Here is a 23,687-nt window from a genome sequence, read left to right on the forward strand (position 1 = left end):
GTTTGTTACTGCAGCATAGATTAGTCAAATCTGACTGATTCAGTCTCTTTATCATTCTTTCTTTGTAAACAGGAAACAATGAAATTGGCAATGCTGAAATTTATTTTCACTGTGTTATGGAAGTCAGTCTGTATTTTAAAACAGAAGTGCTTACAAGTACTTTTTTATGTAAGTAAAAATTATTTAGTTGAGTTAATAGCACAAAAGTGAATTTTCTAAGTAGGGACATCAACTGATACCTCAGAAGGGGAATTGGAAACATAAAATATTGTTTCTAAATGCAGAATATTGGTCTTGTCCTCTCTGGCCTCAGAAGACTTGAGAGTAATTTACATTCATGTCCACCTTTGGCAGAAATTGCAATGATGAAATGCTACTTTATAGGAATGCAAAGTCCTTTTTGTTGGAGTCCAGTGACCCTCTGTGACTCAGATCCTGTTGATTAGTGATTCCTGGTAGGTGACCAGGGCAGAGGCCAGTCGGCCTTGTGTGCTTGTGCACGGCTGCTGGCTTTCAAGGTCAGCGTCCACTGCTCTGACCATCCAGAAGGCCTTCAGAGGGGACTCGTTTATCATCTGTCCAGGCCCCAGCTCCTTGGGAACCAGGGAGCCACTTGCTGGGACTGGCCCTCCCAACTGCCTGCCTTCTCTGCTCTGCAAAGCTTTGTTCTTTATGGCTTGTGGGCGGAGAAATGATCTGCTCTGATGGAATCCGGGAAGCTGAATGACCACCTGTGTGGCAGGTGCCATTACGGTTCCCGTTTCAGGGTCGGAGAGAGAGGCTCTGAGAGGCTGCGTGAGCGGTGCATGGAGCACCCATGGTCTGACTGCCAGAGGGCACGGAGGGCAGAGCTACAGTGGAGAGAAGTGGCTTTGGGGGAAAGAAGCTGGCTAAGCAACTAGTAGAACAAACGAGGTTCTAAGCGGGTGGGTGTGGGACAGAGGCGCAAGGGCAGGGCTCATGTTGAGCCATCAGCAGGGGTGTGCGTACATGGTTCTCTTCTGGTCGTTAGAAATCATCAGCTAGAACTGCTTGCTGGCGGCCTCCACGGCACACATGGTACTGATGACTTGGGAAACAACGGAACGCCACATGTTTAAGGACCCTCACTAGACACCGAGGGTCTGACCCGCCCCCTCACTGGGATGTGCTCCTTCTTTCAAAGTTGAGCACTGACCTCGGAGTTTGAGTCAGAGCTGCTTTCCAGGTTTGAGGCCCCTTCTGCCTGGAGTTTGAACTCTGCACTGATGTGGTATGGCCACTGCTGACGGCTACTGAGCATCTGTTTTGGCAGATCCTCATGACCTGCTGGGTGAAGGATGAATTTTCTAGTAATGACACATTCTATCCGGCAGCTTGGACCCTTCAACTAGAACAAGACACGGTGACCTCGTACCTTGCCTTCTAAATCATGGGACCTGTTTGCTAGCGTTGTTGGGTCAGGTCTCTTACAGTATTTTTCCTTTTGGGGGTGCCCACGGAGGAGCTTGAGATGCTGTGTGTCCTCTACAGCCGCCCACCTCGGATTGTCAGGGTGTTCCGTGAACAGAACACAGTGTCCCCAGCTGCTGCTGATTACGGAGTTTCACATGGGGGGTAACCCACTGTGGTAGAGTCTACTGAGGTGGAAATTCTGGAAGGAAGCCCTGAGTAAATAAGTTGAACTTAATGTTCAAAGAAGAAAGAGGAACTAGATTTCCTAATGGTAATGGAAGGTCAGTTTCGACCTCTGTAAAAGATATTCATGCCTTTAATTAAAAAAAAAAATCACTCCTTACAGAAATTTATAAGGAGGATACCCTTGTAGAGATTTTTTCACCCGTTTTTATCATTTCAGAGGTTATCAGTCAACTCTTTTCCCAATCTAGGGAGTTGTGCTTATCACTCTTAAAGGAAAAATGGTAAATCCAGAGATAATGGCTCGCCAGCGGAGGGATTAGCCGTACTTATCCAAAGGAGAAAATAAGATTTGGGAACTGTAATGGCCACGAGCTATCATTACTGGAAACAGCTTACGAGCACTGTCAGGTTAACCCTCAACCTCCTCATCTCTCAGATGCTGCCATCTCATCATATTCTTCCCTGTGACAGCAGAGTGGCATGTCGATTGTCACAAAGAAAAATGGACCTGGGAATGAGACCTGATTCCAGGGGATGGAGCACCTGGGTCTCCCAGGGGCATTTTGATTTCGGAACTGTTTTGTGGCACATCTTGTTTAAATATATGATTGTTAAAAACTCATGTGAGTACCCAAGGAATTTTAAAGTGAATCGATAGCCTTTGGAAACCAAGGGAGGAAACTTAAAGAAAGAGAAGTCATGTTGGGAGCAAAAGAGAAGAGAGCACACCATTGCCACTGCCTGCCTGTTAGCTCTAACTACATTTTTGGGTGCACTTCTCTACAGAATCTTCATGAACCAAGAGTGCTCATGATGGACCTGGAGGCGGGTAGGGGGGAGGTGGGGTTGACCTTCAGGTTTTTGCTCTGCTAGTGGCTAATTGACCTTAGCCAGGTCACTAGTCCTGGCCTGTCTCTCCTCATCCTTATAATAAGAGTTGGGTGAAGATCCATCCAGCTCGGGAGTCCTGTGACCTGTGATGTGACTTATGTGGCTCAGTTCCCAGTGGAAGGAGCTTCCCCAGAGTGGGGGATGCCTTGCCTTCACCTGGTTTTGGGTGTACCAGGGCTTCTGTTTGGTAACAGGCCATGGCTTCTGGGCAACCCACCTTGGTTACTGATCTACATTGTCCTTTGATATCTGGGGCGGGGGGATTGTTCCTAGGATTCTTATAGATATCCACATTTGCAGATGCACAGGTCCCTTATATAAAATGGTGTAGAATTTGCATATATCCTGCACACACCCTTGCATAGACTTTAAATCAACTCCTGCTTACTTACAATACTGAATTCAATATAGATGCTATGCAAATAGTTGTTATACTGCATTGTTCAGGGAATAGTGACAAGAAAAAGTCTCTGTATATTCAGGACAGCTGGCCTTTTTTTTTTCCCCCGAATGTTTTCCATCTTTGGTTGGTTGAATTCACAAATGCAGAACCAGCAGATACGGAGGGACCACTGCAGAGTGTTATCTAGTATGCTTCATTCATTTGGCTTTTTCCTAGCCTCCCTCCCCCCACTTTTAAAGGCAGGATTTAAATCTTTCAGAAGTTCTATTCTCTGAGAAAAAACCAAAACCAAAACCAAACCAACCAAACAAAAAAGCCAACATTAGCTGGAATAAATCAGAGATGGAAGGGGAGCCCTAGGTTGAGAGGCTTAAGAGAGATCTCACCCAGGGACAGTGTGTTAACCTTCCCTTTGGTCCTGATTCAAACAAACATCGTAAAAGACAATCAAAAACTGCCATTCATGAGACAATTGTGCTTTGAACAGTTAGTAGACATTGGCTCTTAAGAAATTACTGGTAATTATTTTAGCTGCCACAGTAGTGTCACCGTTGTGCTTTGGAAAGTGTCCTTATCTTTTGGAGAAATAGCTGAAATGCTTGCAGATAAAATGAGATGACCCCAAAGGCAGCTAGTGAGCAGGATGCAGGTGACGCATTTCGACATGAGCTGACAGGTATCAGAGCTGAGCGATGGGTATCCGGGGGTTAATGGTACGATTTGCTCCATTTTTGGATACGTTTTATAATTTTCATATTAAAAACATAAACTATAAAGCTTCAAAAGGCTTGCCGGGGATTCATCTGCTGGGGCACACTTGCCGAAGTATAGAGAAGGGCTCGCTGTCACCGCTGCATGATCGCTGGGGGTAAATATGGAAGTTCATCAGTCAGGAGGGCTGCGGCGAGGCAAGCTGCTGGCAGGGGTCCCAGCTCTGTGTGGCTGCCTTCAGCCTTGAGGCCCATTGGCCTCTATAAATAACAGGCTCTGTGAAAGCTTTACTATTTTAATGCGCATTTGCCACAGCTGCAGATCATGTTTGTTTACGTAGCTGAGAAACCTTCTGTAAACATCACTATCTCAAAATTGCCCATGTGTCAGGAACATAAAGGGCCCCCTTTAAAAATATATTTGCAGATGAGACACAGCCAGCTCCTGGGTGTCTGGGCGGCTGGTGTCAGAATTTTCCAGGGTTTGATTCATTTTCAAAAATAGAATCACATGACTGGAATGGTCTTGAGAGGTCGCCTCCACCATCCCTCGGGCAGGACCAGGCCTGGAGCAGGGCTCTGACTTCAGGCAGGATCAGGACCAGCCACCTGTGGAGGATGCGGGTCTGTCCTCTCCGAGTCCTTCGAGGCACTGAGCACGGGCGCGACTCGCATCCTGCCTTCTCGGGCAGCAGACAGAAGAACCCAAGTGGTCCTCCGCCGTAGGACAGCTCTGGTCTCCAGAAACACCACGTCAGGGCCACGCCCGTCCTATTGCGGCCTGTGTGATAGGAAGGGCGAGCGGAGGCCTGGATGCTGCCCGAAAGATGTCCGCTCATCCAGACCACAGAACAGTCATTTAAGGTCAGCTAAGAATATTCGAAGGAAGTCATGAGAACAGCAGAAGCCGTTTTGTGTCAGCTTACTGTTTTCATGGCTCCTGATTTCCATTCCTGCACTACAATGAATAATTAGATCCTTGTGAATTTGTTTTCCTCGAGTGTGCATTTGGTCCACATTTTTTTCCTGTGGCTTTGATATATTGAACATTGTTCCTCCCTAAGGGCCTGTTTAGTGCCCATAAATCCCAACTGCGGTTTTCATTCACAAAGAAAAAGCATCCTGCTGTAGCTTGAGGGATCAGTTGTGCTGGAAGTATCGAATTGTATGAATCCCCTGAGGGAAGGACCAAGACATGTCCAGCTTCCAGATACCTCCAGAACTTTCTAGAACACCTCTCCTCCACTTTCCAAAAATTAGAAAACTGTTTTTTTAAAAAGAAAATTGAGAATGGTTGCCTTTTCTCAGGGACAGCGGTGAGAGTCTTGATTCTTTTGCTGGCAACTCACAGGTTTTTCTAAGCAAGCTGTGGAAAGGCCTCTAAGCCTCAGAAGCAAGTATTACTGTTAATTACCAAGAAAAAGAGGTTTCCTGCTTTGGATTGTCTCACTCATTACAAGCTGTCATCAGAAAGACAAGGTCTGCCCCAGGGAGAATTCCCACTCAAGTACATCGCAGAGAAAATCTGCTGACTCCAAATTCATTTATGTGTTGAGAACAGGCTTTGGTTTGAGGGGGTACAAAGCCCACTTCCGCAATTTGAAGCTGAGGTTAACATCAGAAACCAGAGTCTACATCTCCAGGGATCAGAGACACAGTGATAAGCTTCATCTCCCTCCTGCCCTACTGGGGGAATCCACAGAAAGAATCTGATATAAAAACTTCACTGGATAATGAAATCGACCAAATTTATACTATGTGCATATATGAATTTATCACAAGTCCCATTTTATATATAATTGTAATAAACCAGTCGAAGGGGATTGGGGAGGGAGAGGGAGAGAGGAAGGGGAAGTGCTGGGGACTGAACTGGAGTAGGTCACGTCCCGTGCGTGTCTGAATCCCTCCCAGTGAACCCTCCTATGTTGTATGATTATAATGCACGATCAAAACGAAACAGAAACGCCTGACTAAGTGTGGTCAGTTCATACTGCCCTAGGCTGAGCCTCAGAGGACACCACCGGGGGATCCAGAGTCCCGAGCTCAGGGAGGTGGACAAGCGTCTGGTCTGTGGCACAGACAGAGCTCCCTGTTGAAGTGACGCTGCCCTTCCCTCCCCCTCCCTCCCTCCTTCCCCATACAAGGATAGCCTCTTGAGCACACCCAAAAATCAGTCCTAAGGACGGACAGCCCGGTGACGCCTGCAGTGCTGGTTCAGTATCCCACAGCAGCCGCAGTTCAAGATACGGAGAGACATCTTGAAAACGTGGGCTTCCTGGTTGGAAACAGGGAACAGTCCCACTAAGCACAGAGAGCTTGATGTCGGCTTCTCTCAGTCATTCTTATATCCTGACTACTCGGTGCAGTACCCGGCTACACAGTAGGTGTGAAATACATATGCCGTTGTCCCTCAGTGGCCACAGGGCACAGGTTCCAGGACCCTGAGGATACCCCAATCCACAGACACTCCAGTCCCCTTGTGCAAAAAGGCCGGAGTATTTGCACAGATCCTGTGGGCATCTTCCGACAAGCCTTAGGTCAGCTCTAGACTGCCTACTCCACCTACAGCCAGGTAAAGGCTATGTAGGGAACCAAGATGTGGTGTTGCTTAGGGAATGAGGACGAGGAAAAAGTCAGTAACGGTTCAAAGCAGATACTTTGAAAAATATTTTCAACCCACGGTTGATTGGCTTTGCAGATGCGGAACCCAGGGATGTGGGTTTGTGGCTATGCAGGGCCCACTGGGTGCTGTAACTCTTTAAAGCTGTTTTCAGATTAGGTCCAAGTTCTTTTGTTCAATGGAAAGAAAAGCTCTCCTACCAGAGTTCCATGCAGAGCCCTTTACTCATGTTTCCAATGTTTGCTATATTTCAAAAACTTTTCATAAATTGGATACCACCAAAGAGAGAGGGGGACAGAAATGCTCAGTCAGGGACTTGCCTTTGGAAGGGGCCGTGGGGTTAGGTTCCCTGTTGTAGCTGATGCAGAGCCTGCCTGGTGTTGAGCATGCGTTTTTGGATTATACCGACACAGGGCAGAGAGTCGTGAGTGACGGCACACAAGGTTGAGGGACCAATGACAGGGGCCCACGGTGCTGACCCCACATGCTTTCTTTTTCAAGAAGCAACGTACCTGCAGCCCTGCCTGGCCTCAGTGGACAGGCTGTGCCACATTCCTCAGCAAACCCCTGCTATCTGCAGCAGAAATGCAGGCCCGAGATAATGTCCATAAGACACTCTGTTCCTCTGCTCTCTTCCTTGAGTGTGTCCCCTGTCCCTTCAATAAACTCATGCCTGTTACTCTAAGTGACATGTCTGAAATGGGGGCTGGAAGGGGGCTCTTTGAGCTGCTTTAGTTTCTTGGAAGGCCTGCCCCTGCAACAGTATGAACCAACTCACAGCCTCAAATTCAAGACTTCAAACCACTGAAGTACAGACCGCAGGGTGCAGAGGATCCCCAGGTGAGCAGCGGCACCTGAGAACAGGTAAGTCACAGGATCCAGGTGCTAGCTGGCACTCCTCCCGGGGGTGCCCTCTCAGCTCAGGTCAGGGTTTGTTGTGGACAAACGTGGACAGAACACACTTTGCTATTGGGGTGTGGGGCAGGTGTGAAGTGCAGAATTCAGTGAAGACTTCAGTAAAATCAGGTCATTTCCTGAGTTCTGACAGAACAGCTCGCCTCCCCTAAAACACACCCACGCTCACTCGGGAACAGTGGAGGGGTCAATAGGATTACCTACCCATGTGAAGGACCTTCACATTTTTCCCCCTTTTCTCCTGGAGTTTTTCATTTTAATTAAAACATTATTTTGATACTAGGGATTGAACCCAGAGGTACTCAACCACTGAACCGCAACCCCAGCCCTTTTTATTTTTTTACTTTGAAGACAGGGTCTCACTAAGTTGCTGAGGCTGGCTTTGAATTTGTGATCCTCCTGCCTCAGCCTCCAGCACGGCTGGGATTATAGGCATGCGCCATGGCAGCTGGCTAATTTTTACTTATTTGTTTAACCAGGTCTGCAGTATAATTTCTGTGGGGGTAGAGTGTAGAGAGACACTGGGTGCACTTGATACAAAAGAAAAAACCAATGCAACAAGTCTTTCAAATGATGCCTAAAGAAGGGGTAAATATGCATTTTTTATTGGAGCAGTTTCTCAGGCTTGTTTTGGAAAAACTTCTTTCTCTTGGCTTGGTAATAAACAACCACAAGTATTTAAATTACTAATGTTTTAAAACCTTTTAAAAAGTGCTTTAGAGAGATCGAATTTTAATTTAAGTGAATATTTGGAAATTTAAAATAGATTCAGTGGTGTTTTTGTGTTCATTAATTTATTTCTAAAGGCCTTTAAAAACCTAAGTGTCTGGACGCCTTGGTGAGCGTGCCTAAGGCTGTAAGGCACACAGTTGGACTGCGTCACCAAGCACGCAGCGATTCCACAGGGGTTGGGCTCAGTATCATGTATCTGTAGCAAGTAAGAACATCAGGCACAGTTTAAACGGAGCCAGGACAGCCCGTCTTACCTGTGGCTTCCACCATACCCTCCAGGATGACCACAATCTCCAGTTCCTCCTTGGGCAGCTGAGCTTTGGAGATCTCCCAGAAAGGGCTCTGTTGATTAATTTCATGGCTGATGATCAGTGGTGACACCAGAAACAGCCGGTCATCCCCAGTGTAGTAGCCCACGTTGATATCCGTCTGGTTCAGGGGGATGAACTCTCCCTCTGAAGTCTGTTTGGATTTGATCAACTTGGCTCTGATGGAGGCCTCCACGATGTGGGAGTTCCTCAGGTCCCCGACCCGGAACATCAGGCACAGTTTCCCATCCCGCATGGAGATCACTGCGTGGGTGGAAAAGACCAGGGTCTCTGCCCTCTTCTTGGGTTGAGAAATTTTTACAAACATGCATCCTACCATGAATGCATTGACAATGGAGCCCAGCACAGACTGGATTAAGAGGAGAATAATTCCCTCCGGGCACTTATCTGTGATGACCCGGTAGCCATAACCGATGGTAGTTTCTGTCTCTATGGAGAATAAAAAAGCAGAGACAAACCCGTTGAGGTTGGTGACACAGGGAGTCCACGAGGGGTCCTCTATGTGGTCCATATCTCCTCGGATGTATGCGATTAGCCACCAGATCATTCCAAAAAAGAGCCACGTCACCGTGTAAACCATGACGAAGATCAACAGGTTGAATCTCCACTTGAGGTCCACCAGCGTGGTGAAGATGTCTGTCAGATAGCGGTAGGTCTCCCTCACATTCCCATGATGGACGTTGCACTTTCCGTCTTTCCTCACGTACCTCTGGATTTTCCTTTTGGTCCGGTCCCTGCTGATGTGTCTTGGCAGGTCGTCTCTGGCCTGCTTAGGCAACTTTGGCTGGTGAATGGCCACGGGGCTCTCCACATCCTGATCCATGGAGTCACCCTCCAGGACATTAGCTGGTGTTTTGGAGAAAAGAAAAGAAAAACTGATTGAGATGCTGGCTCTCTGCAGGTAACAGAACCACATGCTCTGTATATGGCGCAGAAACCAAACACCTTTGGGATAGCTATGAACGAGGTGAACAAAGCCATGTTTACTTGGTGCCATCTGGACAGGGTTCTGGTTGACTTGGACTCCTGTGCTCGGCAAGCTAGCTCATGTCGGCCCCTCACCGCCCAGCCCATGAGGATGGAACTTATTCTGCAAAATCGCCTCTCTGCCAACGGCGCCCACTGAGTCAGCTCTTAGGGCTGGATGTCCCATGCTCCGTCTGACATCTGTGGCATGAGCGAGGCAGCGAGCTCTTTAAAGAAGACATCTCTGGATGCAGACAATCTCATGTCTACCACTTAGCAAGTGTGGACTCTAGGGCATGCTGTCAGGAACTGAACCATGTCTCTTCAAACCCATGGGTTGAAGCCCCGACCCCCAGTGTGACCGTCTTTAGAGTTGGATCCTGAAAGGAGATAACTTCAGGCTAAAAGAGTAAGGGCCGAATCTAGTAGGATTTGTGTCCTTATAGGAAGAGGAAGAGATATCAAGATGCACATGAAGAGAGAACAGGCCATGGAGGATGGGGGTGGGGTGGGGGGTGGGGGGGTGCTGTCTGCAGGCCTGGGAGAGAGACCTCACCAGAACCAACCCTGCGGGCACCCTGATCCTGTCCTCCCAACCTCCAGAGCAGGATCGCGAGGAAACGAATCTCTGCTGTTCAAGCACCCAGAGCTGTGTGGCCGCTTCAACTGACCAATGCACTAATCAGACTCATTGAGCTTCAGTCTTCTCACTTAAAATAATCAGGATACCAAACTTATAGGGGTGTTTAAATTGGTTTTCATTCAAATTGACTTTTATTCATTTTTGAGAGCACTAGAATGACACATACTGGTTGAACTCATTTTGACAAAATCATACACGCATGGAATTTGATTTCGCTCCTGGTTCCTCATCTCCCTCCCCTCCTCCCTCTACTCCACCATCTTCCTTTCAGTCATTTATTTATGTACTTTTGATTGATTTTTTCCTACTTATTCATAAAGGTGAAGCTCCCTGTGGTATATTTATGTATGCACATTTTGTTAAATTCATCCTGCATTTCCTCCCCTTTCCTGGCCCTCCTCTGTCCCTTTTGGTCTTACCTATATCTTTATGACGTCCTAGCCCTTCCTTCTTTCTCTTAATTTGTTCTAGTTTCCACATATGACCAAAAAAAAAAAAAAAAAAAAAAAAAATTCCATCCTTGATTTTCTGATACTGGCTTATTTCAGTTAGCGTGGTGTTCTCCGTGTCCATCCTACTGGTAAATACCATCATTTCATTCTTCTCTATGACTGAATAAAACTCCATTGTGTACAGACACCACATTTTCTTTCTCCATTTAACTATTGACAGGCATCTGGGCTGGTTCCATAACCTGGTTATTGTGAATTAGGCTCTACAAACATTGAGAAGGCTGTATCGCTGGAGTACGCTGATTTTAGATCTGTTGGATAAACGCCAAGGAGTGGGATAGCTGGGTCATACAGCGGTTCCATGCCTGGTGTTTTGAGAAACCTCCATACTGAGTGGTTGTACTCATCTGAAGTCCCACCAACAATGCACAATGATACCATTTCCCCCTCATCTTCACCAGCATTTATTATTATCTGTGTTCTTGATCATTGCCATCTGACTGGAGTGAGAGCAAATCTTAGTGTAGTGCTTCCCCAATCATGGGGTTGTTACCAGGCAAAAGGGAAGAAACCACATCTGTGATACACCCAGCATGAGACAGCTCACAATTATCCTTTGGTGATAAACCACTCCCTTTAACATTTAAGGCAAGACTTTTGAACAAAAGTCTTATGATTATTATTCAAATTTCAGGACTTAAAAATTTTCTGGTGTTTATTGGTAATGCATGCATGCATTGTACGTTAATGGTTGATTCAATGCCGAGGTTAAAAAAAGTGTGGACACACGTTCCCTCTTCTGGGTATTCACACATTTGATTCCATTTCTGCCTCAGCATCTAACATCTGTAGCTTGGCACGTGGCAATTTCTTTCTGATGGCCTTCGTGATTAATGCATGGCACAACCATTAGCCAACCGTGTGCCAGGAAGCCTTCCTTAGAATCTGAGTTTGGAGGGAGCTTTGGAACTGATTCTGCTATTAAAAGTGTCTAAGCTGCTGCATGAAATTACTTGCTTAAACAAATAGTTTTAGAGTTTCTGAAAATTTCATAAGCAGTTTCTCCCTCCAGACTTTCATTCTGGGTCCTTTGACTCAGCTCTGCCTTTGCTCTGCAGCAAACGTTTTTCTCTGGTTAGAGGAGAATTGAGATCTGGTGAGAAACATCATTTATCTGCACAAGAGAATGGCTGGGCGGTTTGCGTGGTACCAGCTTCACTTATGGCCCAATCCTGCCCACAGCTGGCTACTTGCCTTGAGAGTCAGTGGTATGGATCTGTGTTCAGAATGCACCTGCTCTGCGGAGCTGCTGTCTGTTTGACAGCGTTGGCTTTTAGATCATTGCTCTCCATAGCCTTCATTCGCAAATGAGAAAGTTTGCTTTTTCCTTCTTAGAACAGAAGCCGGGGCAGGACTGGAGGAGAGGCTGGGATGGACGGAAGGCCAGTGAGTATGGGCAGAGGGTCCCATCCCTACTCACGGCCAGCACCCCTACACGGCACATGCTCTCCTGCTGAGTGGTCATGTTGGGGTGCTCACTACTGACCTTCCCTGAATGGCCTCCCAACGTGACCCCACGTGGCAGGACCACTGGGACCAAACCCTGGCAGGTTGGGAAACCAAGTCTGCAGAGCCCTTGAAGGAGCCAGCAGGCCCTGGGTCACACTCCGGCCTTACTGCCGGTTATCTGGCTGGCTCTGCAAAACCTCCCTGAGCCCTCAGCTTGAGTCCTGAGGTGGAAGAAGAGGGTTTGTTAGATGAACTGCTTCTCCTCGGTCTCCAGTGGTATTTCATACTTTAAAAATGTCAGGGGCTGGGGTTGTGGCTCAGTGGCGGAGCATTTGCCTGGTATGTGTGAGGCACTGAGTTCAATTCTCAGCACCACAAGTAAATAAATAAAATAAAGGTCCATCGACAAAAAAAAAAAAAAAAAAAAAAAAAAAAAAGTCAGGGAGGAAATCTGTCCCAATTGGAAGCTGCTCTCCCCCATTTCAGCTCAAACACAAACTTCAAGTTCCAGATATCTGGATGCAGGCTGCCTGCTTGGAAGGCCAGGGAAGCAGGAGTGACAGAGCTCTGGGCAGCCTGGTGAGACCTTCTGCAGATCCCTGTCCTGGTCTGCAGGGCAAGTCACATCCCCCATCCTCTTTGCAGTCAGGTGGCCATGGTGACTGAGTCCTGGTCCTGAGTGGGGTGTGTCTTTCTGGGCCACAGTCTTAAGCTGGGGACATGCCCCTCCGTATGCTTTTGCCCCTGCTGTGGGGGATACTGGAGTTTAGAGGGGAGGGAGCCTGGGTCCTGAGTTGGCGTTGGAGACCTGCCATCTGTCTAGAAGCAAGAAGAACCACGGCTGTGTTTGAACCATTATGTGTCTTCTCTCCACTATGAAATCAAGTCTTACCTCTAATTTTCTGGGCAGAAATAAATGGTGCCTCTCAGCAGATAGAAGAGCTATCAATCAGGGGGACTGGTTATGGGAAAGAGCAGAGAGAGACAAAAGAAAAGCAGAAGATGGCGTGCTCCGGGTGTGTTTGGAAGATTGGGCATGTGTTCGATCCAAAGTTTGCGTTGGCGTTGGGGGAGAACCTAAGTGCGCGGGCCACATCAGTGCCTTTGGAAGCAGACCAGTGAGCAGAACTGCCCTGGGCTGCTAGGAGTCTGTGGTGGGAGGAGGTCTTGGTGGGGCTTCTGCATTTGCGGTGGTGACAGGTGCAGGCCAGGGCATCACGGAAGCAGGTGGGCCTCCGGCTCAACAGTGGCTGCTGGGAGGAACAGGCACGGAGTTGGGGAAACACGGAAGCCAAGGCAACGCGAGTAGGAGGAGGGAAGAAGCCCTGGGGTCCAGAGGCCGAGTCAGCGAGGAGGAGAGGCAGCGGGCGGTGGGGTGGGCTGGGCCTGTGGCAGGTGCAGGAGAGGGGATGAGAGCCTCATGACTGTGACCGGAGTCACGAAGGGCCACTGCACAGGGAGAAAGGGCCGCTCCAGGTCGGAGCCACGAGCCCAGCCTCAGGAGCCCACGGGCGCGCGTGCGGTGTGTGCAGGGAAGGGGAGGGACTGTTAATGAGGGCTTTAGTTTTCCTTTCTTTCTTTCTGGGAACCCAGGTGTGGATTTCAGTGGGGATCTGAAGTGCATTTCCAAGAGCGTTCTGAGCTGAGCAGCGGCACTGCAGCTGGAGGGGAAAGTGACGTGTCTCCCGTGTCCCTGCACAGCGGCGACAGACGCTCTCCGCAGCACCCTTCCAGAACTTGCTCTGGTCCAGGCCTCCCGGTGCCTGGCCAGCATCCAGCATAGCTGCTGCTGGGCTCCATCGGTAGCCAGCAGGTGTGTTGGCCACAGAGTGTGCCGAGGACAAGGCACCCTCTGCTGACTGTGACGTGCCCTGCCAATGTGCACAAGGTGGGGAAGGGCCCCCGGGATTTGCACCACGGATTTGCACCACGGATTTGCACCACGGATTTTGGCTTGGTGTAAGCGTGGGCTTGTGTGAGGAAGCCCAAGTGTTTGGTTTTTTTACCCTTTCTCTCTCTTTTGCTGTATTTTCCCTCCCTCCTTCCCTCTTTTAGAAAGCTGGTCAATTTGTACAGAAGCAGCTAAGGTGAAGTCACCAGCAGGTGCTGTCCTTGTCCAGGGAGAGCTGCCCGGGGGGCCTGCTTGCTGGTGGATGTCCCCCTCCTGCAAAAGTCTTACATTTCAAGTTACATAGGAATTTGATGGGTAAAACTGCCAGTGCGCAAGAAAAGGTCCAGAAAGTCCTTCAAGACCTTTCGGTGTCTTGGGGGAGACGCAAGGTCACTCAGTTGTTTACACAATGCATGTGTGAAAGCAAAGCCAGGCAGGAAAAGCAGGTGGAAGACAGCAGGTTGGTTCTGGGGAGGGGGCTTGTGCTTGCTTTTAGTCTTCCTGTTAAACTTTCTTACTTTCCCAAATTTTCTAGAATGATTTTATGTTATTTCTATAATAAGAAAAAAACCAGGAATTTTCAAATGACCCATGGAGACCCTCTTTTGATGTCTGATTTAAGAAACGGATCGCACAGAGATATAAGAATTATAAAGCGCTGGCTTGAAGGCAGCTCATCCATGCATCTGGCAGTTTAGAAACGGAGACACTTGACCTGAACCCTGGAAAATCATAAATGAACTCCGCAGGGTCCTTGATGAGGGGAAGGGGGACGGAAATCCAGAGGCCTGCCAGGGGTCAGCTCTCCCTGTGATGGCTGGCTGGACCCTGAAGGAGGAGGGCCTCCGGAGGGCTGGGGACCCAGTGTTGCTGCAGTCCACTGCGGGAAGAGGGAGGGGCCGCCTTAGTCCAGCCTGGCTTCCTCCAGGTTCAGGCGGGCCCGTAGTACACAGAGACCCGGTTCTCCCTCTTCAAAAATAACCCGCTGAATGAAAAGGTGGCCCTCGAAGTGGGGAAAATGTTTTCCAATCCTATATTTGATAAACGATTAAGGACCAGAAATGCACAGAGAACTCTACGACTTCACAAGAGAAACAACCCACTTACAAGTGCACGAAGGACTCAGTCGACATTTCTCCAAAGAAGGCGGCCCATGAAAAGGTGCATCAGGAGTCATTAGAAATGTGGGTGGGTGTCCCAAAAAAGAAAGGAAGGAAAAGAAGTGTGGCCTGATGTGGAGATCGGAACACTGGGCGTGGCCCTCGAGCAGCCTCTGTGCGGGACAGCATGTGGCTCCCAGAAGGTTAACCGCGGAATTTTCACGAGATCCAGCAGTCCCACCCTTGGGAATGGAAAGCAGGACTCAAAGGTGCTTTATTCACAACTGTGGGAAGGTAGGAGCGATGGGGTTTCCCACCAGGTGAGTGGATGAACAGAACATGGTGTGGACACACCTCCAGAGTTCCAAAGCCTCAAAGAGGAAGGAAATCCTGCCACAGGCTACAACACGGATGCACCTCGGGACCCTGCGCTAAGTGAAATAAGACAGACCCCAAAGGACAGGCGGGTGAATCCCCTCCCAGGAGGAGCCGGAGGAGACGCATCCTAGAGATGGAGGTAGGAAAGACTTTACCAGGCGCGGGAGGGAAGGAGGGAATGGAGGGTTACTTGTCGGGGGTGATAAACTCTTCTGGAAACGGTGGTGATGATCACACAGCATTGTGGTGCTCGTTTCTGGAACTGTACCCCTAAGTAGCCAGAACGATAAACTGTATGCTGCCTGTATTTAGCATAATACCACCCACTTCCATAGTTCCTGTGCTGTTGAGAATCCCTAGATGGTTTACCAAATGTGGCTCACTTCTATTTTACTTTATTTCTTTTTCTTTTCTACCGCCCCAAGTTAAAAGGAAGTTAAATTCTTTAATCACGGGAACAACTTAAAATGTTGGGTAACTTGCCATGTGAGCTCTATTATTAAGTCCAAAAAGAACATTTATAGGAAGAAATTTCCCCTGGCTGAAAGTTCCAGGGAGTTAACACATGAAGCAAAAATAGAGGAAGGAAAGGGCACAGGTATCAGCACACGTGTCAGGCGGAGGACAGGATGGGTTTGCTCAGGAAGTGGCGGGAACGTGCTTCCTTCCTGAGAGACCAAGACCGGGGTGGTGGGGATGTTTGACAAGAGAGAAAGCCGTGTCAAGTCTAGAACTCATCCAGGGCTTTGGGGATGGCAGAGATCCTGTGCTGGGGAGCACAGTGCGTCTGGGGCACTGGAGGGAGACCAAGACCGATGGACCCCGAGGCCACGGTGCTGGCGGGGGAGGTGGCTCTTACACTGGAGAGTGCTGCGAAGGAGCGTTCCTGTGTTTTTGAAAGATCCCTCTGGAGGACAATGGCGTAGAGTAGATAGAAAGACTGGTGACCTTCTTCTGTGAAGGGCCAGTTGGTCAATATTTTAGGCTTTTGGGGCAACAGAGATCTCTGCTGTATAACCTTCTTCTGTTCTAAGACTTTTTACAAGTCTTTAAAAAGGTGAACCTATTCTTAGCTTTTAGCTCACGGACAGTAGGAACAGAGCCTCTGGGTGGCGTTTGGTCCCCTGGGCTGCAGGCTGGGGAGCCCTGGGTGAGGGCTGGGCTGGCAGGGAGGAGGGGTGCCAGGTGCTGAGAGTGGCCAGGCCAGGGTTCAGGGCTGGAGAAGGCACAGCGTGGAGCCCGGGAGCAGGAGGGAGTGGCAGGCTGGGCAGCCCTGGTTTGGGCTGGTTCATGCTGAAGGGTCCGGGGGAGCGTCTTTGTGAGATCAGGGTGGAGCCGGAGCTGAGAGGCCACCTGGGCCAGGCGCTGGCCTGGAGGTTGTCAGTGAGCTTGGGCCAAGTGAAGGTTGTAACTGTGGACATGGATGTGAGCTGAGGGGTGGCAGGTGGGTGGGGGAGCGGACGGCCCAGTGAGCAGGGAGGAGAGGAGGGGACACAGAGCCAGGAGGCGGAGACTCCGGATCCTGGAGAACCACCGAAGGAAGCCAGGAGCCAGAGAGAGCAGAGGCAGGGACTCGAGAGAGGTGAGGAGACGGGAGGAGAGTCCGGCAGGACACTGCGTGGTCACAGGGGCAGCTGCAGGAATGGCACCGTGGGCAGCACTCAGCACATGCTAGGGACAGCTGGCGGCTCACCGAGGAGAAAGCGAAGAGTCCCCTCCTTATTCTTCATATCACAATACATGCCCAACAGATCAAGGATTTGCATGCAAAAAATAAAACTACAGAAGTAGAAGATGTATTTTTAAAAATAATTCTAAGAGTCGAGAAGACCTTTTTTTTTTTTTTTTTAAAAAAAAAGCCATAATAGGAACCCAGAAACTATTTTAAGAGATGGATATTTTTGACAATATGAAAAACTTGAATGTCTGTAAAAAGTAAGAAGACAAACCAGGAAAAATATCTGCAGCACATAACACATATGGTCCCCATGTACAAAAGCAATACATAGACTGATTGAAAAACGCTGCAGGGCCTAGGAGTTCCCGAGGCAGGCGGCGCTCACAGCCAAAAGCAGGGGAGAAGACGGCAGAGTCAGAGCCACGCAAGGCTAAGGGCATTTTTAAACCCAAGATCAGCAACACTAAAAATAAGCACCAAATGCAGAGTGTTGGAGAGGAAATGGGACTCCGAGCTCCTGCGTGCTGCTGGACACAGCACTGCTACTACAGGTTTTCTGCAGGGAAGGGGGCAGTGGGGGTCACAATTAGAAAAGAGAATAATACACTTTGGATTAACAATCCAGAGTCTAGACTAATTTATTCTGGGGAATTAATTTCACAAATGTCCCTGCACTCATGCAGGGAATGTACCGCAGCCTCTTATGTAATAATGGAAATTAACTTAATGTCCATCAACAGAGCCCCGGTTCAACAAACCATTGTAAGTATCATCGATGGAGTAGCATGCAGCCATTAAAAATGTTTGGCCCCTCTTCTGAGTCTTCTGCTCTTTGCAGACCACCTGCTCAGGGAGGCTATATTGAAAACCACAGCCACTGTCCCCAGGGGTCACCCAACTTTTCACCCATGTTGCTCTTTCTCTAGCTCTTTCCACCTCCAACTTGGTGGACATGACTTACTATATTCACTTTTTTTTTTTTTTTGATACCAGGGATTAAACCCAGGGGCACTTAACCGCTGAGCCACACCCAGCCCTTTTTTATATTTTATTTAGAGACAGGGTCTCACTAAATGCCTCAGCACCTGGCTGTTGCGGAGACTGGCTTTGAACTTGAGATCCTCCTGCCTCAGCCTCCTGAGCCACTGGGATTAGAGGCGTGGGCCTTTGCGCCCGGCTACATTCACCTTTTTTCCTTCTTACAGTCTCTCTGCCCCTGTGGGAAGGAGGCTCCCCCAGGGCAGGATCCGTCTGTTTTAGTCCCCCGAGTTCAGGCCCTGGAGCAAGGACCTGGCACACAGAGCAGGCCCCTCACACCTATGGCGGAATGAGGGCAAAGGTATTAATTGACCTGGAAAATCGTCCCCACCTGGGCGTTAAGGGGAAAGCAGAGTAGGGAGCACATGGTACTTTGCATGTGTTTCCTTCTCACAACAGTGTGTGTGTGTGTGTGTGTGTGTGTGTGTGTGTGTGTGCTGATAGAAGAATGTTCTCCAAAGTATCAGTTCTGGTCCATCGCTGAGTTGAAAGTTTGTGTGGGTGTTTTTGCTTTCCCTTTCAATTTTTCTATATTTAAATTTTCCCTTAATACGTTCGTATTATCTAAAAAAAATCAGCAAGAAACATAAAACCATTTCTGTTTCGAATAATCAAAACCAATGCCGCCAGGGCTCCTGAGCCGAGCCCGCAGGCGGTCGGGACTCACAGCGCAGGGGTGGAAGAGCACCCTCTCTACGTCCTCTGCCCCCAACCTCAGAGGGCAGAGGGGACCTCGCTGGAGAGTAGGGTCTTTGCAGAAGCAACTGGGGTAAGTGCGAAGATGAGATCACAGTGGATCACACCGGATCAGGCGGGCCCTCCAGCCAGTTAGACTTCCTCATAAGAGCTGGAACAGGAAGGGACAGACACACAGGGGGCAGAGAGGCCGCGGGCAGAGATGGGAGTAGGGCCACCAGGCCAGGGAGCGTCAGGAGCCCCCCAGCTGGAAGAGGAAAAGGGGCTCCTCCTGAAGAGCTTCCGCAGGGAATCCGGGATTTGGATTCTGACCTCCTGAATTGGGAGAGGGTGAATTTCTGTTGCTGTGTGCCGACCGTTCGTGGCGATGTGTTCCGCAGCCCCAGCACCGAGCCCAGGGGCGCTCTGGAAGGTGGCTCAGGGGAGTCCCGGCGAGGCTGCAGGGGCTAAGGAGTCATCAGTCTGGAAGGCAGTGGGGAGGTAAGTGAGTCCAGCTGGAGGGGGCGGTGGGAACAGGGACTCGTGTGCACAGGGCGTGCGTGTGTGAGTGAGTGTGAACGGGGCGTTTCCAGTGCATTTACACTGGAAGAGACAGCGGAGGGCAGGAGGAAGGCGCACAGGTGAGGGAGGGAGGAGTCTGGTGGAAGAGGCCAGCCGAGCAGTTCCCAGAGCACAGGAAGAGGTGTGGGCACCGTGGCAGGGAGGAACGGCCCGGTCGGGGGACATTTCCCTCTGGCTTTGTGCCGTGAAGGAGCCTCACGTTGGCGGCTCTTGGAGAGTGAATTTCAAGGAAACCCGTTTCAGCAGCTTCACTGAACGGGATCTGCACCAGCAACGCAAATAGGTGAGCTCAGTGGGTCACGGCTGCTCACACGCTGTCCATGGCCAGGCAGGCCACAGTGACCAGCGGGCGACAGATCGCCACAGTGGACGGGACTCGGTCTTCCAGAGGAGATCCCACTGAGGCTGCCCCGCGCAGCCCTGGAGGACAGGCGCCCAGGGAAGTAAGTGTCATAAAGTAACAAAACCATCTGATGTCACCCCTGGGACGTCCCCAGCGTGGTCGGATTCACAGAGACCAGGGGCAGACGTGGCCGGGGTGGCTGGGGCGGGGCACAGAGCATGGGTCCTTCCTGGCACTGCGATCCTGTGCGGGAAGATGGGAAAGTGCTGGAGACGGGCAGGGGTGACCGGGCAGGACGACGGGAGGGTCCTTAAGGCCACTGCCAAAAATGTCAAGGTGCAGAATTTTACGTCGTGTGTATTTTGCCAACATAAAAAGAAATGAAGGCAAGCAAGCGTGTGTGTTTTCCACGAGAGCTTCGCTGTGAGGTGGTCCCAACTCCTTCAGGGAGAGGTTACCCCGGAGTCAGGAGGCGCCGCCGGGAGGCAGCGGCGGTCACCGTCACATCCGCATTGCGTTCTGCAGTTTGAAGCCAGCTACGGGCTCCCGAGGCCTCTGGGCGACCTTCTGACGTCTGAGCTGCACGTAGATGCGGAGAAGAGCTTGTGGAGAGAGGCGCCCTGCCATGACTGGACGCCTGGAGAGGAGCTCAGAGCTGTGGTCACTCGTGTGGCCTGAAGGTCAGGCTCAGGGTTTTCCTCTGGTCCTGGCCCTGATGCGGACCCCCTGGCGCGTGTTGCTCTCTGGGGTTTCTCCCCGGCAGGGTCTGGTAACAATGCCTGTTGTCGTGTCTGCTGTGCCAAGTGAAGGAGAGCCGGTTTTACTTGTTCTGTACCCGGAGCTCCTGGGACCAGGGGACACTGCTATAATCAGCAGTCTAGACAGACGTGGGAGTTTCAAGTCAGGAGCGTAAGGGAAGACATTCCTGCCTTCCGCTGGGAACTTGTGACAGCTACCAAAGGGCAAAGGATCCTATTAGAAATGTAGCTCAAGGGCCCCGCAATGTGAATTTAAATTTAGAATGTCTAATACCCACCGAAAGGTCAGACGCTGGTGGTGGCTGCTAGTAGGAGGTAGCTTTGTAAGAGGTGCAATTTCATTGCTCAGAGGAGAGAAGTGACAGGTCACTTTGGGCTGAATAAAGGAAATAGACATGAAGCACTCTGATTTCTCTTTTAAAGGAATTTCAAAGTTCAGAACCTTGGACAGAACCATTAGGAACCTTGCAGGACAGCCATGTTCAGTTGTGCATGTTGCCCACTACACAAGGGTGCCCAGAGGAGAGGAGCTGGAAGGTTGGAATATGGTGGTGCTTTGTTTGCCAAGCCACATGCCCTTTCACAGGCCCTCGGTGCTCAGGGGAAAGGCCACCTCTTATAATTTTTATAAAAGCCCCCAAGAGCTGGCAGCATTCCTGGAACTATGGAAGTCAATTATTTCATCCTCTTCCCTTTTCAAACCCACGTGAAGAAGGCAAGGCCCAGGGAGGCCTGGAGGTCGGAGTGGCGCCTGCTCCCAGCGAGCCCCTGGTTTCCCGTCTGTCCTCTCCTCCTCTGAGCTCTGTGGAGCACTGGCTGCCGTGGCTTTCCTCTCCCTCAGGGACCCTGGGCTTGGTGGCTTCCTTCTGAGACAAAGGCTCAGCTGCTCCTGATGACCCAGCCAGGGGCCTGGAGATGGTCGGGCCTGGGGACTCCGGTCCTGCTGCCTGTTGGCTGGGCCCAGAGCTCGGGGTTCTTCATTTGCACAAGGGGGTGGCAGCCTGCCGTGCTGGGTCCTTGGGAGGAATTATGGCGTCAGGCAGAGGGGAGACGGCCTGTGAGCAGCCGGGGGCCAGGCAGGCTGGAGTGACCGCTCTCTTCCTACGCAGTCTGTGCGCATTTGTCCTGGCCTCGTCCATCTCTGAATCTCAGTTTCTTCAATGACAAAGTGAGAGTGGTAGGGGCCACCTCACAGTTACCGCGAGAGGGGAGTGAACCGCCAGGAGCAACCTCCAACAAACGGGGGCAATTACGAGGGCGTCCGGGGCACCCACGGGGCACTTACAAGCCCGCAGCTTGCAGGTATGATGATCGCCCTTTCTAGAAGCTCAACACTGTCCTGGAAACCGTGAACCCAGGGCACGCTCTCCGCCCCGATCGGCAGAGCCATCTGGAAGCCGAGTCTGCGGGGTCACACAGCCTGGAGCCAGGCCACGTCCACATGCGGTCACCCTCAGCACGGACTCAGGGTTTCCTAGCACATCAGAGGCAGAAGCCAGCAGGGGCTGGACTCACTGGGAAAGAGGCAGGATGGTGGTCGGAAGGGTGGAGATAAGGAAGCCAGCGCTCGCTGTCACTGGGCATTCACTGTGTGCCACTGGGCAGGGCACAGTGGCCCACTGGGGAGGGGCTGGCCATGGACAGAGGGGCAAGGAGCTGAAACTGGCCCATCTCAATGGCGGAGACAGGGGTCAGGACTGTTGTCAAGGTCGGAGGGAGGACCAGGTCCTAGGTAACTCGCTCAGAGTGGCCAGGTAACTGAGGGATCTGGGGACACTGATCCCGTGATGGATACCCATTGGGTGGCTCTACCTGGTACCGGCAAAAAGAGGGCACCTGGCACCCTGGCACTCTGATCCGCAGAGGCACGCTTCATTTCATCAGGAAACCCACTTTCCTCCAGGAGTGGAAACCCACTTTCCTCGCTTCACGTCCGGTACCAGCCCTGGGTGTTGTGGGGTTTAACTCTGCATTTCGAGACCCTGCGTTTTGGACAGACCAGGGCTTCCTCTTCATGAGGGCTGGGTCCTCAGGATGTGCCTCAGTGCCTACGCTGATTCCTATGTCAGCAAGGCCGATGTGGCTTGGATCCCTGGAGATACCTGCTTAGAGGGCAGGAGGCTGACAGTTTTCACTCCACTGAGTCTGTGTTGTTCTGGAGAAATCTGTGGCCGGTAAGGCAGGGTCTCGCAAAGAGACGCCTTTTGGCTACAAATCTGAGCTCTCAGAAACAGGTGTCCCCGAGCCCGGCTTCTTTGGAGGGATATGCACAGAGGGGGTCTGGGACTGGGGACTCCCACCCTCAGACAGGCACTCGCTACCCGGTCTTGGGCCTCGGCCTAACCTGCCTGCATCTCAGTGTCCAGAGGACGGCCGGGGACAGGCTATGCCACCATCGTGTACACTACGCTCTCCACGGTTTTGTTAAGGGTGAAATCAGAAACTTCCTTTAAAAGAAGGCTTGCTGTGTTGCTGAGTGGCCTTGATCCAGCAGCTAAATTGCCTCTTATTTTCTCTAGAAAGCAAAGGAAACAATCTCAGCGTCAGTTCTCCGGGGCTTCCGCAGCGTCCGGTGGCGGAGAGCGTGGCTCCGTCCGCTCGCACCGGCACCAGCGTCTGTGTTCTCCTCAGGATGGCGGAGGCGGGCCTCAGCTCACACCGAGAGGGGCGTGCACGCTTCCCCGTCGTCTCTAAGAGGTCTCCTCATTTGTCTGATCCTCTGGCTGGACACCCTAAGACCCCGAGTGCAGACAGGGACCATCTTAGGCTGGACGTGGCTCCTGGCTTTGTTTTCCTTCTGCGTCACCAGCGGGGGTGGCTTGGTCTAGCAGGGTAGAGGTTCCCCCCGTCGGGTGGTGGCAAGGTGCTGCCCTGCCATCCCTCTGCCCTTCCTGCTGGTGTATGTGGGAGATTGCTGATGCCTCAGAAGATTCCAGAAAGTGGGGCTGGGTCTGAGGTTCTACAGAGTAAGACCCGAGCAATGCTTGGATCCCCTCTCATTCCAGGAAGACTACACGTTAGGAGGAGCCAGTGGGGTGCTGGTAAACTGGCTCTCGGGGAGACGCTTTGGAGCATCCCCCAATTCCTGTGGTGTGAAGACTCCCAGGCGGGTTCCCATCAGCTACCCAGCTCTCAAAACCCCTCATGCCTAACAATCTGTGCTCAGGAGCTGGTGAGCGCTCACCTCAGCCCCAGGCCCAGAAGCGAGGCCAGGGGATCCTGCCTTGCTGGGAGTTGGTGGGAGGAGCCAGGAGCAAAGGAGATGGGAAATAAAGAGGAAGGTGTTAGGAGGCCCTGCTAGTCTGCCTTGCTCTAAGAGGTTCTAGAACAAGTTAGCGTCCTCAGGCGCTGAGGGTGGACCAGTTCCCTGAACTCCTCTCCCAGCCGGCTCCACCTACAGGGCCCTGGTTCTGGGGAGCCAGGATTTGGAACGTATTTGGCTGGGTGGCTCCTG

The 23,687-nt window shown here is 50.9% G+C and overlaps 1 protein-coding gene across 2 annotated transcripts in view; it reads right to left on the reverse strand.

The window, feature by feature from the left end:
• Kcnj6 (potassium inwardly rectifying channel subfamily J member 6) overlaps nt 1-23,687 on the reverse strand; it is a 261,777-nt gene that overhangs the window by 72,622 nt on the left and 165,468 nt on the right. For both annotated transcript variants that reach the window (XM_047564538.1, XM_047564539.1), the window contains exon 3: nt 8,146-9,066. In XM_047564538.1, the coding sequence (XP_047420494.1) occupies nt 8,146-9,066 (921 nt within the window). The remainder of the gene's footprint in view (nt 1-8,145; nt 9,067-23,687) is intronic.

The sequence above is a fragment of the Sciurus carolinensis genome, chromosome 9 (genome assembly GCF_902686445.1).
Source record: "Sciurus carolinensis chromosome 9, mSciCar1.2, whole genome shotgun sequence".
Taxonomy (NCBI): Eukaryota; Metazoa; Chordata; class Mammalia; order Rodentia; family Sciuridae; genus Sciurus; species Sciurus carolinensis.